The 14222-nt window shown below is 45.1% G+C and overlaps 1 protein-coding gene across 11 annotated transcripts in view; it reads left to right on the top strand.

The window, feature by feature from the left end:
- The window catches only part of GIGYF1 (GRB10 interacting GYF protein 1), a 332123-nt gene that overhangs the window by 230731 nt on the left and 87170 nt on the right, over positions 1-14222 (top strand). For all 11 annotated transcript variants that reach the window (XM_033924367.1, XM_033924371.1, XM_033924372.1 and 8 more), the window contains one exon: positions 8850-9016. In XM_033924367.1, the coding sequence (XP_033780258.1) occupies positions 8850-9016 (167 nt within the window). The remainder of the gene's footprint in view (positions 1-8849; positions 9017-14222) is intronic.

Below are 14222 nucleotides of genomic sequence, written 5' to 3'. Positions count from 1 at the left end.
CTGTATTTACCAGGTGTGAATTGTTTGTTCACTGTTTCTAAAAATATTAGGCTAGGGGTATGCGATGAAGTTACTAAGTAGTAAATTTAAAACAAACTGGCGAAAATATTTCTTCATTCAACGTATAATTAAACTCCGGAATTAGTTTCTGGATAATGTGGTGAAATCAATTACCTTAGTGGGGTTTAAAAACGGTTTGATTAATTTCCTAAAAGAGAAGTCCATAGGCCATTATTGAGATGGCTTGGGGAATCCAATTCTTATTCCTAGGATAAGCAGTATATACTCTGTTATCCCAGGACAAGCAGGCAGCATATTCTCACTGATGGATGATGTTACCAACAGAGCCCCGGTACGGACACTTTTTTTTTTACAGTTTAAGTTTTTTATTGAATTTTTTTTTCCATTTAACAACAAGTGTCATAAATTTTCATACAATTATCTTAACAATACACTTGATATTTTTATAATATATTTTATATATAACATTTCTTGTCTTATTTTTCTTATGGTTTTATATATCATATAATTGTAATTATTTTTCTTATAAAGTTATACAATATATATATTGTAATGATTTTATCAATTATTATTTAAATATGAACCTTTTCCCCCTCCCTTTATTACGTTATTTTCATGTAAGAATATCATCTATTATAATATTTTATTTATAATGTATGATAAAGAGAATAATTCCCTCCCCTTAACCCCTCCCCCCCTCCTTCTTTATACTATTTTCTTATCATGGGAAAATGAAATTCAAATATTGCAATATTCTGTTAATGGTCCCCAAATCTTCTTGAACTTATTCATATATCCTTTTTGTGTTGCAAATGCATGTTCCATCTTATATATATGGCAAACTGAGTTCCACCAGAAATTATAGTTCAATCTGTCCCAATTTTTCCAATTATGTGTAATTTGCTGTATTGCTATTCCAGTCATTCCGGACACTTGAAAAGTGAATCACAACTTTAAATTTAGAAAGTTCATAATTAGCCCGCACTACGCATGCGTGAGTGCCTTCCTGCCCGACGTAGGCACGCGGTCCCTCAGTTTTCTAGTTTCTGCGGCACTAGAAAGATGCGTTTTTCAACACCTGTTGAATTTTTTCTCTCACTTGCCTTCCCGCTCTTGCGGATTGTGACTTTCTTTGTCACAATTCTTTAGTTTTTTGTATTCTATTTTCTGTATTAAAAAAATATATATTTTTTTTCTTTTTGCCGTTGCGGACTTTGGCCCAGCGGGGCCTACTCTTTTCGCCATAAAGTTCAATTTGTCAACAGCTGTCTTCCCGTCCATGTGCCGCCTGCCGACGGGTTTCAAAAAGTGCGGTAACTGTGCTCGGGCCATTTCTGTAACCGACCCTCACCACTGGTGCTTGCAGTGTCTGGGACCCAAGCACCGTGCCGACTCCTGATCCCAATGCTTGACCCTTCAGAAGCGCAGTCTAAAAAATTGGTTGCTTCAACAATAACAACTGTTCAGCACAGCAGTGGACACGGAGCCCAGTTCATCTCCGACACTGTCCGCACCGACCAAGACCGCACCGAGGGTGGATCCACCAACTTTGACTCCGGTGTCACAACTCACTCTGGGTAAGCCGGCTAAGAAGCCTTCCACTACCCCTTCCGGGACGCAGGTTGAAGCTGCAGTGAGTTAAATCCTGCCGACCTCGCGTAAGTCCCATAAACACACGGCTCCAATATCGGTGAATGCCTCCTCTTCGGCCTCATCATCCCCGGACCGTGTTGATCAGCCATTCGTACTGGCCAAAAAGAAGCAAACGCTACCGGCACTTTCCCTTAAGCAGGAAATTGACAATCTGCTTTGGGAGGAGTTAGGAGAGCATTTTACCCTCTTGGCGCCGGCTCACTTTTTAGCAAGCATGGCACAACCCTCCTGGATCTGGTCCGGTCTGAGTTGCTCATGGCACCGACCACTCCTCTTAATGCTAATCCACCGGTGCGGACATTCTCGACCCAGGACTCGAGCATTCCACTCCGGCACCGATCCTCCTCGGCCACATCTCGAAAGGCTACTCCGGCACAGTCAGGCAAAGTCTCCAGTAAATCCAAACATTTGGAGACTTTGACACCGAGCCGTCAACATCGACCTCATCCTTTCAGAGATTCAGATTTACTGGGAGATACTGAGTCTGAAATGCCATCTACTACCGATGTGGACTCTTCTGCTTCTGGGTCACCTAGACGTTCACCTACTACAGTTGCTTCTCCTTCAGAGAAACTTTCTTTTTCCAGATTTTTGCGACAGATGTCACATGATCTGGATGTTTCGTTGGAGGCTGATTCCAAATACAGCAAGGAGTACTTGGACACACTTGATTATGATCTTCCTCCTAAAGTACTGTTAAAGCTTCCACTCCATGCCATTCTGAAGGAAACTTTCTATAAAAATCTGGAGACTCCTCTCTCTGTGCCAGTGGCTCCTAAATGTTTGGAATCTCATTATAAGGTGGTACCCTTGCCCAGCTTTGATAAGCCTCAATTGCCTCATGAGTCTCTGGTGGTTGAGTCCACGTTGAAGAAATCCTCTGGGGCGAGTGTGTACGCGTCCGTTCCTCCTGGTAGAGAGGGTAGGACAATAGACAAGTTTGGTAGACATCTGTACCAAAACTCAATGTTGTCAAACAGAGCATCCAATTATACTTTTTTCTTTTCCTGTTATATGAAGTATCTTCTTAAGCAAATTTCATTGCTTCAGCAATATCTGCCTTCACATAAAGCCAAGAAATTTCAATCTCTGGTCTCCACCTTTCTGCAACTTCGAAAGTACATGGTGAGATCTATTTATGATACTTTTGAACTCTCATCTAGAGCAACAGCTATGTCGCTAGCGATGAGACGGTTGGCATGGTTGCATGTTTCAGATATTGACATTAACCACCAAGACCATCTGGCTAATGCTTCATGCCTTAGTGATGAGCACTTTGGAGCATCCACTGCCACTGCCACCCAAAAGCTGTCCAGATGAGGATGTGTTGGATAAGCCCAAGAAGAAGCCTCCACCTGCTCAGCCTTTTAAGCCTGCTTCCTCTTACCAATGCAGATACGCTGCCAAACCTACTCAGACACCTACCCAGCCTCGTCAACAACGACAACAGCCACGTCAACAACCGGCTGCTTCTCAGAAACCTGCACAGCCTTTTGACGTGTTCCTTCAGAGCGTTACCATAGTTCCTCTGCTACTTTCTCTGCCTCAATCCATAGGGGGACGTCTTCAGATTTACCTCAATTGCTGGGAGCTCATTACATCTGATCTTTTGGTCCTCTACATCATTCGTCAAGGTCCTCTACATCATTCATTTTCACACCCTTCTTCCGTACCATCCTCCACAAGAGTCCGCTGTAAATCTGATGCAGTCCTCTCTTCTACTCCAGGAGATTCAAATCTTTCTCCTCAATGCCATTGAGGAGGTTCCTCCCTCTCAACACGACCAAGGCTTTTACTCCCGATACTTCTTGGTTCCCAAAAAGACAGAGGACTGTGACCCATCCTGGATCTCCGAGCTCTCAACAAATACTTCTCTTTGAATGCTCTCTCTCGCCCTTCTTTATCACCTATTGGCTCAGAACGAATGGCTATGCTCTCTGGACCTCAAGGAAGCCTACACATATATACCAATTCATCCAGCTTCCAGAAGATACCTCCTCTTTCAAATCAGTCGTTGTCACTACCAGTACAAAGTTCTTCCCTTCGGCCTGGCATCTTCTCCCAGAGTCTTCATGAAGTGCTTAATTGTAGTCGCAGCAGCTCTCCAATCTCTGGGTCTAAAGGTGTTTCTTTATCTGAACGACTGGTTGATCAAAGCTTCATCGTCTCAGGAGGTGACCCTGGCGACGGCTCACACCATTTCTTTCCTTCAAACCTTGGGCTTCGAAATCAATTTCCCAAAGTTCAACCTCCAACCGACTCAATGTCTTCAGTTCATCCTCCAGATCGCCTAGCTGCCTTGCTTCATCTCTGTCTACAGATATTTCAGCCACAAACAATCTCTGCGAGATGCATGATGGTTCTCCTGGGCCACATGGCCTCCACGGTTCATGTCACCAGATTGCATCTTCGCACTCCTCAGTAGGCCCTAGCTTCTCAGTGGTGTCAAGTGACAAATCCGCTCTCACAGCATATCTCTGTAACCTCGTCTCTTCTGCAGTCGCTCCACGGTGGATGACCTCTTCCAGTCTCTCCAGAGGTCTTCTTTTCCATCTTCCTCTTCACCGCCAGGTACTTTCGATGGATGCTTCTACCTACACCTGGGGAGCGCACATGAGCGGCCTTCAGATGCAAGGTTATTGGACTTCCAAAGAATGCAAATTTCACATCAATTTGCTAGAGCTCAGAGCAATGTATTACACGCTAAAAATTTTTCAACATCTCCTGACCGACCAAGTTCTCCTCCTTCGCATGGACAATCAAGTAGCGATGTATTACATCAACAAGTAAGGAGACACAGGATCGCTTCCTCTTTGTCAAGAGGCTCAAAAGATTTGGCTTTGGGCGACCACCCACAATCTTTTTCTCCGAGCAGTCTACATACAGGGCGAAGAGAATTCCTTGGCAGACAACCTCAGCAGAATTCTCCAGTCTCGCGAATGGACATTCAGCTCGACAACTCTTCAGTCCATCTTTGCACAATGGGGCACTCCTCAGGTGGACTTATTCGCAGCTCCCCACAACCACAAACTGCCCCATGCTTTACTCTCCTCACTGCCTGGAAGCAGATGCGTTTCTTCTGGATTGGACACATTTGTTCCTCTATGTGTTCCCTCCCACTCCTCTCATACTGAAAACTCTTTTCAAACTCAAGCAGGAGTCAGCCACCATGATACTCATAGCTCCTTGGTGGCCCAGACAACAATGGTTCTCCCTTCTACTTCAACTCAGCACCAGGGAACCCATACTTCTTCCAATATTTCCTACTCTGCTTACACAGAATCAGGAAGCTCTTCATTCCAACCTGCAATCGTTAATCTGACAGCTTGGTATCTCTTGGGCTGACATCATTGCATCAGCCTGTCCACAATATTATTGATTCTTCCAGGAAACAACCACTCAACAGTGTTATTAACAAAAATGGGCTCGTTTTTCTTCCTGGTGTCGCCGTCGTCATCATCCTGATCCAGCTTCCTTGTCATTGGAATTGATCCTGGATTATCTCCTTCAGCTCTGATTCTGGTCTTAAATCTACATCTATCAGAGTCCATCTCAACGCTATTACAGCTTTTCAGCTGCCAGTCGATGGAAAGCCTCTCACTGCTTATCCATTGGTCTCCAGATTCATGAAAGGACTTTTCAATGTTAAACCACCTCTCAAGCCTTCACCTGTCATCTGGGACCTTAATGTAGTTCTTTCCAGGTTTATGAAATCACCATTTGAAACAATGGCAACAGCTCATCTCAAATTCTCACCTGGAAAGTAGTTTTTTTTTCCATTTCCCTCACTTCTGCCAGGAGGGTCAGTGAGTTACAAGCGTTGGTCGCAGATCCACCTTTCACAGTTTTACACCATGATAAAGTGGTTCTACGCACGCATCTTAAGTTTCTACCGAATGTAGTTACGGACTTTCATCTCATTCAGTCCATTGTTCTTCCAGTTTTTTTCCCTAAGTCTCATTCTCATCCAGGAGAAACGGCGCTGTACACTTTGGACTGTAAACGTGCTTTGGCCACTACATCAATCGGACAAAGCCTCATGGAACATCTCCCCATCTCTTCATCTCATTTGATCCTAACAAGTTGGGCCATCCTGTCACCAAACGGATAATATCCAACTGGTTGACTGCCTGTATCTCATTCTGCTATAGTCAGACCGGACTGCCTCTAGGGAGTTGTGCCACAGCTCACAAAGTCCATGCTATGGCAGCTTCTGTAGCTTTCCTCCGATCTACTTCTATTGAGGAAACCTGCAAAGCTGCCACCTGGTCCTCAGTTCATACCTTCACTTCAAATTACTGTCTGGAAATTTTTTTCTAGACAGGATAGTCACTTCGGCCAGTCTGTTTTGCAAAATTTGTTTTCTTAAAGGCCAACTCTCCCTCCACCCCTTTCTAGTTAGCTTGGAGGTCATCCATCATTGAGAATATACTGCCTGCTTGTCCTGGGATAAAGCACAGTTACTTACCATAACAGGTGTTATCCAGGGACATCAGGCAGATATTCTCACAACCCACCCACCTCCCCGGATTGGCTTCTTAGCTGGCTTATCTTAACTGAGAGACCATGCGCCTACTTCGGGTGTGGAGGCACTCGTTCATGCGCAGTACGGGCTAATCGCAAACTCTCTAAACTTAAAGTTGCAATTCAATTTTCAAGTGTCCATTCAGGGGCTCTTTCGGTGACGTCACCCATCAGTAAGAATATCTGCCTGCTTGTCCCTGGATAACACCTGTTATGGTAAGTAACTGTGCTGTTAATGCCATCCATGTCTGGGGAGAGAAATATTATACTTTTTATCCTTCTTCCTTTCTCTCCAAAGAAGGGCTATAACATTTACACATATATACCTCTTCTGACATCATTTTGCTACTTAACATATTTTAGAATACAATGGCACAGCTAATCGCATTACCTGTTCTTTCCTGGAATACACTGCATAAACAACATCTCTGCACATACCATCTCTGCGCATGATAGACTTAAAATATAAATTTGCCAATGTTAAGCCCAGTAAATATCACTTTTTCCAGTGCCCCATGTTCTTTAAAATATCAATTCTTTATCTAATAAAAACACGTATCCCATCTGGAATAGCAAATCCCTTTGTTTCTAGCAATCGGTTTCCTCCCAAAGCAGGCCAGCTTCCTTAAGTCTGGTCTCAGGAGCCGACATCCAAGCCAGCTTTGTCACATAGAGCATGTTTTTTTCCTCTCAAGTTCTGGGCTATTTTTTCTTTCTGAGAACTCCAGCTTACAAAACTTATTCAGTTTGATAATTCTGTCATAGCCAAATAAAATAACCTTTCACAGATTATTCCACAATTCACTTGTCTCATTTACCCTAAATAATTTCAAATTTAATTACCCTATATCACCTTGCATGCTTTTATTTTCCAGTTTTAATCCATTAGTAACAGCCATGCACCCCTATGATGGGACATAACTTCAATACTGTTGAGCAGGGGTCTCAAAGTTCCTCCTTGAGGGCCGCAATCCAGTCGGGTTTTCAGGATTTCCCCAATGAATATGCATGAGATCTATGTGCATGCACTGCTTTCAATGCATATTCATTGGGGAAATCCTGAAAACCTGACTGGATTGCGGTCCTCAAGGAGGGACTTTGAGATCCCTGCTGTAGAGGGACTTAGATTGTGGAATTCCCTTCTGGCTGAATTATGGAACTTGAAATTATATATGATTTTGTAATTTATTAAAAGCATATTTTGTTTTGTCAGGCTTTCCTGATAACATGAATTTTGGAATATTTGATTTGATTTTGATGTTTTAGCAGTGTCCTGTGATGCTGGTATGATCTACGTAATTTTTATGTATTTTATTTATGTATGTATGTGACTCAGAAAGGACCATAGATAGTGCAGAGTATACATTTTAGAAATAAAATAAAAGATGAAAGGAAAATGAAATATGTGACTGACTTATCTGACTTCTCCACAGAAAAAGTGAGGTAGCTCACCTTGTAGCAGAGGATTCTCTTTAGTCAGCATAGAGGCCTTGTGGTTGAGCATCCAGTGCTCTGCAATAGACTGACAAAAAGAATCTGCTATTTTGTAGGAACTCCTGCACATGCTTAATAAGTTTTTCACTTGCTATATATAGAGAACTTAATATTTGGTGCTATTGGATACTACCTGATGTGTTTGACTTATCCTGTTGTTCAATGAGAACCAGTTTCTTAATTTGCTTAGGTCATGTATTGAGGAGAAATCGCCTCTTTTGCTTGAAATAAATGAAGCTGCACTGTCAGATACATGCAGCATCTGTTGTATATAGTATTGAGAACTATGTATATTTACGTCAGCTCTCTGAATCTAGAATGACACATGTAAAAGACCAAACCTTATAGAATAATTTCAAATGTGTTTTTGCGTGTAACTGCCAATTTTAGTGCCTGTGATATGTGTTCAGCTTAGGTGCCAAGCAATAGAATACTGTGTTATGTGCATTACATGATGCATATGGTGTCTGTTATTAATTATCATACATTGCTGCCCCTAAATTTAGGCATCCCAATTTGGATTTATGCTAGTATTCTATAATGGCATCTTGAGCACCACTTCTATAACAGCATCTGTGCACTGGCACATTGTATCAGTCGTGTTATTTTTATTATTTTTTTAAACCCATTAGGCCGAAATTCTGAAAACGACACATAAGTTAGGTACCGGTAAGCGCCTAGATTGCACCTACTGATGCCTAACGTAATTACTTTAATTGGCACTGTAATTGACCACGCAATTTAAAACCAATTAAAATCTCATTAAAAAAGTAAGCATCTGAGTAGCACCTAACATCTTGATTAGGAGCAGAGATGACTTTCGGAGCCACTATGCACAATTCTTTGTAAAACTTAGGTGCCTGAAATGTAGGCCTTTAAAACCCTGTCTTACATTACCTAGATTTTTTCTTAGGCACCAGTAGCGTGATTCTGTTAACAGAATTTAAATGTGATTGACACGGCTGGTGCTGTTTTTGTAGGTGCCAGTCAATTTAGGTGCCATTTACAGAATCTGTGCCTTAGTGTTCATTGTGCTTTATTCATATGTCAACATGGAGCCTCTAGATTTCTGTCATTGCCTCTTGGTGCTTTATGGAGCTGTTACTACTAATTGATGTGATCCCTTCTCTCTCCTAATTTTTCCCATTATGCTCTAGGCCCCTTTACTACCCAAGAGATGGCAGAGTGGTTCCATGCTGGCTACTTCACTATGTCTCTCTTGGTCAAACGTGGTTGCGATGAGGGATTCCAGCCTCTAGGGGAGGTTATCAAGATGTGGGGAAGAGTGCCTTTTGCTCCTGGGCCATCACCGCCGCCACTGCTGGTAAGTTCTCAATCTTTTGTTTATTACATTTTTCTTGTGCACAAGGCATAAGAATTCTGATGCAGTGCTGGATAATAATGAGTTGCAGTAATGCTAGTTACTGTAATTAGTTACATTCTGTTATGTCCCTTCTGGATTCCATACGCAATGTGTCTAGTGTTCAGTCCCAATCGGGGAGTTGCAGAAATCTAAACTCTTTTCTGAGCACCTTTTCGACTCCCTTAGCCTTATTTCTGTAAGCAATCCGTGCAAAAGTTTTGCAGTTGCTTTGCTTCTTTTCCTTAGTTTTCACTTAAAGCTAGTTTTCTTGGTGGCTTTAGTGCCTTGAGACCCCTTCCTGGTTGTCTCCTGTTGGAGGAAAGGATGCAGTCCTGCAATGCCAGACTGCTGCTTCACAGAGAAACTCTGGTGAATCTGTGGAATCAGCCTGCTGTGTGGCACCATTGCTAGACTCTGGGTCCCTTCCCCTGAGATTCTGCTTGCCGGTGACCTTGTCATGGGTTTCAAGTGCAGGCTGCATGCATCTGGAGTGAAACCCACCCTGGTTTCAAAACACATGCTTTTCTGCCCCCAACCGTGTGGACAAGGATCCGTGGAGGTGGAGGTTGTAGTCAGTCTCTGACCGGCTGGCAGTCCGAAGATTTGGAGCTGTTTATGAGGCAGAAAATCTTTTTCCTGCACCATAATGAAGTTTAAAGCTGCTGACAGTCTGGCTTCACATCCATCCCAAGTTTCTTCCAAAGGTCGTCACTGAATTCTACCTTAATCTATTGTACTTCCAGTATTCTTTCCTAAGCCTCATTCTCATCCTGGGGAAACGGCTCTTCACACTCTGGCCTACAAAAGAGCATTGGCCTATTATTTGCAGAGAACTCAATCTCATAGAACATCTCATCAACTTTTCGTCTCCTATTATCCTAACAGGTTGGGACGTCCAGTATTCAAGAGAATGATTTCCACATAGTTGGCCTCTTTTATCTTCCGTTATGTTCAGACTGGGCTACAATGGGGGAATCGTGTTAAAGCCCATAAAGTCAGAGCTATGGCAGCTTCCATTGTGTTTCTTCGCTCTACTCCTATTAATGAAATCTGTAAAGCTGCTACTTGGTCCTCAGTTCACACATTCACATCACACTACTGTCAGGAATCTTATTCCAGATGGGATGGTCACGTTTTGCGCATTCCATGGGCCCGCCTATATCCCATAGGGATATCTTGAAGTCATCCTTGGTGGGCACAGTGGTCTCTGCCATCGCGAAGCCCGTTGAGGGACTCTGGGACTCTGAGGAGCTTAGGTTAGAGACTATTCTTAAGCAGAATTTTGATGTCTCTGCCTTAGCAGTTCAGACGGCGATTTGTGGCAGTCTGATGGCTCGGGCCTGTTTTTGGTGAGCTGAGCATGGCCTTGACCGTTAGTCTAATGATTGGTCTTTGGTGGATCAGGAGGTAGCCCAAATTGAGATAGGTGCCTCTTAACTCTCTGATGCTCTGTATGACCTGTTGCGAGCATCGGCTAAGTCCATGGTGCTCAGGGTGGCAGCTCGTTGTACCTTGTGGCTTTAGGCTTGGTCAGCGGAAGCGGCATCTAAGGCTAAGCTGCCAAAATTTCCCTTTCAAAGGTCTTTTTTCTTTGGCGAGGATTTGGACAAATTGATCCAGACCTTGACGAACTCCAAGGTGCCCCGTCTTCCTAAAGACCGTGCCCACACACCTGCACAGGGTGGCATTGCTTGGAGGCATTTGCTTGATTTCCGCAGATATCGCCGTGGTCGAGGGGCTGCTTCCTTCTCGGCCTCTGGGTCGCCCTGGGGTCGTTTCTTTCAGCGCATGTAGTCCTTTCGGGAGGTCCATCTGGGGACATGATTCCTCTGCCGCCCACCCAGCCCAATGACTCCTTGTCGGTGACTCCCTTGGTTCCAGTGGGCGCTCAGTTGTGAGATTTTTACCAAGGGTGGGCCGCGATCACGACTGATCAGTGGGTCCTGGAGGTGATTTGGGATGGATAAGCTCTAGAACTTTTCTCACTCCTTGCAAAATCGCTTTATCGCTTCTCCATGTCAGGTTGCATGGAAGAAGTGGGCCTTTAGCCAGACTCTACAACGGTTGCTAGTTCTCCAGGCGGTGGTGCCAGTGCCTCCGCAGGAGTGGGGCACAGGCAGATATTCAATTCACTTTGTGGTGCCCAAGGAGGAGGGGAATTTTCGGCCCATCTTAGATCTGACGGAGGTCAACAGGGCTCTTCGTGTTCTGTCTTTTTGCAAAGAAACCCAGAGATTTGTTCTGGCGGTTCAGCCGGGGGAATTTCTGACCTCTCGATCTGACAGAGGTCTACTTGCATGGTCCGATTTGCGTCTCCATTAGCGGTTCCTTTGTTTTGCGATCTTGGGTCGGCACTACCAGTTTTGTGCTCTCTCCTTTGATCTGGCCACGGCTCCGCGGACATTCACCAAGATCATTGTGGTCATGGTGGCGGCATTACGTAACGAGGGCATTCTGGTTCACCTCTATCTGGACGACTGATCAGAGCGAAGTCTTTTCAGGAGAGCTCCTGGGTTATGGCTCGGGTTGTATTCCTGCAGTTGCTGGGATGGGTAGTCAACCTGTCCAAGAGTCAGTTGGCTCTGTCTCAGTACCTGTAGTATCTTGGGGGGGTTTTCGACACTAGCTTGGGGAAGATCTTCCTGCCAGAGGCCCACATGGTCAAGTTGCAGTCGCAGATTCACCTTCTGATGGTATCCCCTTGTCCTCGGGCTCAGGGTCGATGGTGGCCTCCCTAGATGTGGTTCAGTGGGCCCAAACTCACATACACCCGCTTCAGCGGTGATCACCCCAGGTACATGAGTTGGACTCTCCCATTTCTCTTCTGGAGTTAGTTTGTCACAGTCTCCCCAATCTGGTGCATGGGGTGAGTCTAGATCAGCCACAGTGGACGGTTCTTATCACGGGCGCCAGTCTTCTCGGTTGGGGAGCTCAGGGTCTCGGTCGCTCAGCTCAGGACTGCTGTTCTCAGGAGGCTTTTTGGTCGATCAATGTTCTGGAGACCAGAGCCATCCGGCTGGCGTTGCTTGTGTTCCAGACATTGTTGACGGGCAAGTCTGTTCGGGTTCTCTCAGACAATGCCACAGCGATAGCTTATGTCAATCATCGGGGGAAACCAGGAGTCATCTAGTGGGGCAGGAGGTGGCTTTGCTCATGGTGTGGACAGAATCTCATCTTCTTCCCACATAGCAGGGGTGGAAAATGTCCAGGCAGACTTCCTCAGTCGTCACATGCTAAATCCCCGAGAGTGATGTCTTGGTCCTGCCTTCGAGTTGATTGTGCAGGCTTGGGGTCAGCCAGTCCTGGACCTGATGGCCATGACTGTCAACACCAAAGTTCTTGGTTCTTCAGTCAGCGTAGGGATGTTCAGGCCGAGGGGTTGGATGCTTTGGTGCAGCTCTGGCCAATGATGGGTCGCCTGTATATATTTCCTCCGTGGCTGGTGGTGGGCAGAATTCTTTACATTGCTCGGCACTCCGGTCTGGCCCAGGCACCTATGGTACATGGATCTGGTTCGTCTTCTGGTGGCAGATCCTCTTCCACTGCCTCTCTTGCCCGATCTTGTAACTCAGGGCCCCATTCCAATGTTCGATACGGGTCCCTTTTACAACTTGGCTCTTGAGAGGGAACGCCTAGGTAGGAAAGGTTATTCCAATAAAGTAATTGCCACTCTCTTGGAGTCTCAGAGGCTTTCCACTTTTGGGCTTATGTTGTGTTTGGCGTATTTTTCAAGAGTGGGGTGCTGCGTGAGGGGTGGTTTCATTTTGCGCTTCTTTGCCTCACAACTTGGATTTTTTTGCAGGATGGCCTGGATACGGACTAGGTCTGGTCTTCTCTTTTGGTTCTGCTGGCTGCTTTGTCTGCGTTTCGTGGTTTGCTGCATGGTAAGCGTTTAACTTCTTTACCGGACGTGGTTCGCTTTTTGCGGTTGGCCAAATTGATTCGGTCTCCTGTTCGGCCTTCGGGAACTCCCCGCAGCCATTTGCTATGAGTGATCTGCACAGGGCAGGATCGTAGGAAGATCGCTCCTGCCCTGAAAGCCTGCTAGACCAGTGATTCCCAACCCTGTCCTGGAGGACCCCCAGGCCAGTCGGGTTTTCAGGATAGCCCTAATGGAACAGTGGTCCTCGACTTAGCAGCTAAGCTTCAATGCTAAAAAATGTAAAGTCATGCACCTTGGCAGCAGAAATCCGTGCAAAACTTACACACTAAATGGTGAAACCTTAGCCAGGACTAAGGCAGAACGTAATCTGGGGGTGATCATTAGCGAAGACATGAAAACTGCCAATCAAGTAGAGAAGGCTTCATCGAAGGCAAGACAAATGATGAGTTGTATCCGTAGAAGTTTTGTCAGCCGGAAGCCCGAAGTCATAATGCCGTTGTACAGATCCATGGTGAGACCTCATCTGGAATATTGTGTTCAATTCTGGAGACCACATTACCAAAAAGATGTGCTGAGAGTTGAGTCAACGAATGGCCACCAGGATGGTCTCGGGACTCAAAGATCTCCCGTATGAGGAAAGGCTGAATAAATTGCAGCTATACTCGCTCGAGGAACGTAGAGAGAGAGGAGACATAATAGAGACGTTTAAATATATCACGGGCTGTATCGAGGTGGAAGATGATATCTTCTTTCTTAAAGGGCCCTCGGCCACAAGAGGGCATCCGCTGAAAATCAAGGGTGGTAAATTTCATGGCGACACCAGGAAGTATTTCTTCACCGAAAGGATGGTTGATCATTGGAATGAACTTCCACTTCAGGTGATTGAGGCAAGCAGTGTGTCGGATTTTAAAAAGAAATGGGATATACACATGGGTTCTCTAAAGAGGTAAAATCAAGGAGGGTGGGTCAATAGAGTGGGCAGACTTGTTGGGCTATGGCCCTTTTCTGCCGTCATCTTCTATGTTTCTATCTAATGAATATGCATGAGAGAGATCTGCTTATAATGGAGGTGCCAAGCATGCAAATCTGCTCCATGCATATTCATTAGGGCTATCCTGAAAACCCAACTGGCCTGGGGGTCCTCCAAGACAGGGTTGGGAACCACTTTGCTAGGCCACCAGGTAAGGTCTGGGATGCCGGGAGGAAGGTGGTAGGGAGGCGGGGAAGGTCCGGAATGCAGCTTTGTTTTTTTTAAATCGCGAATAACCCAATCTGCGGATACTG

This window comes from Geotrypetes seraphini, chromosome 16, assembly GCF_902459505.1.
Source record: "Geotrypetes seraphini chromosome 16, aGeoSer1.1, whole genome shotgun sequence".
NCBI lineage: Eukaryota > Metazoa > Chordata > Amphibia > Gymnophiona > Dermophiidae > Geotrypetes > Geotrypetes seraphini.
The sequence above is the reverse complement of the archived record's forward strand: the minus strand, read 5'-3'. Positions and strand labels throughout refer to the sequence as shown.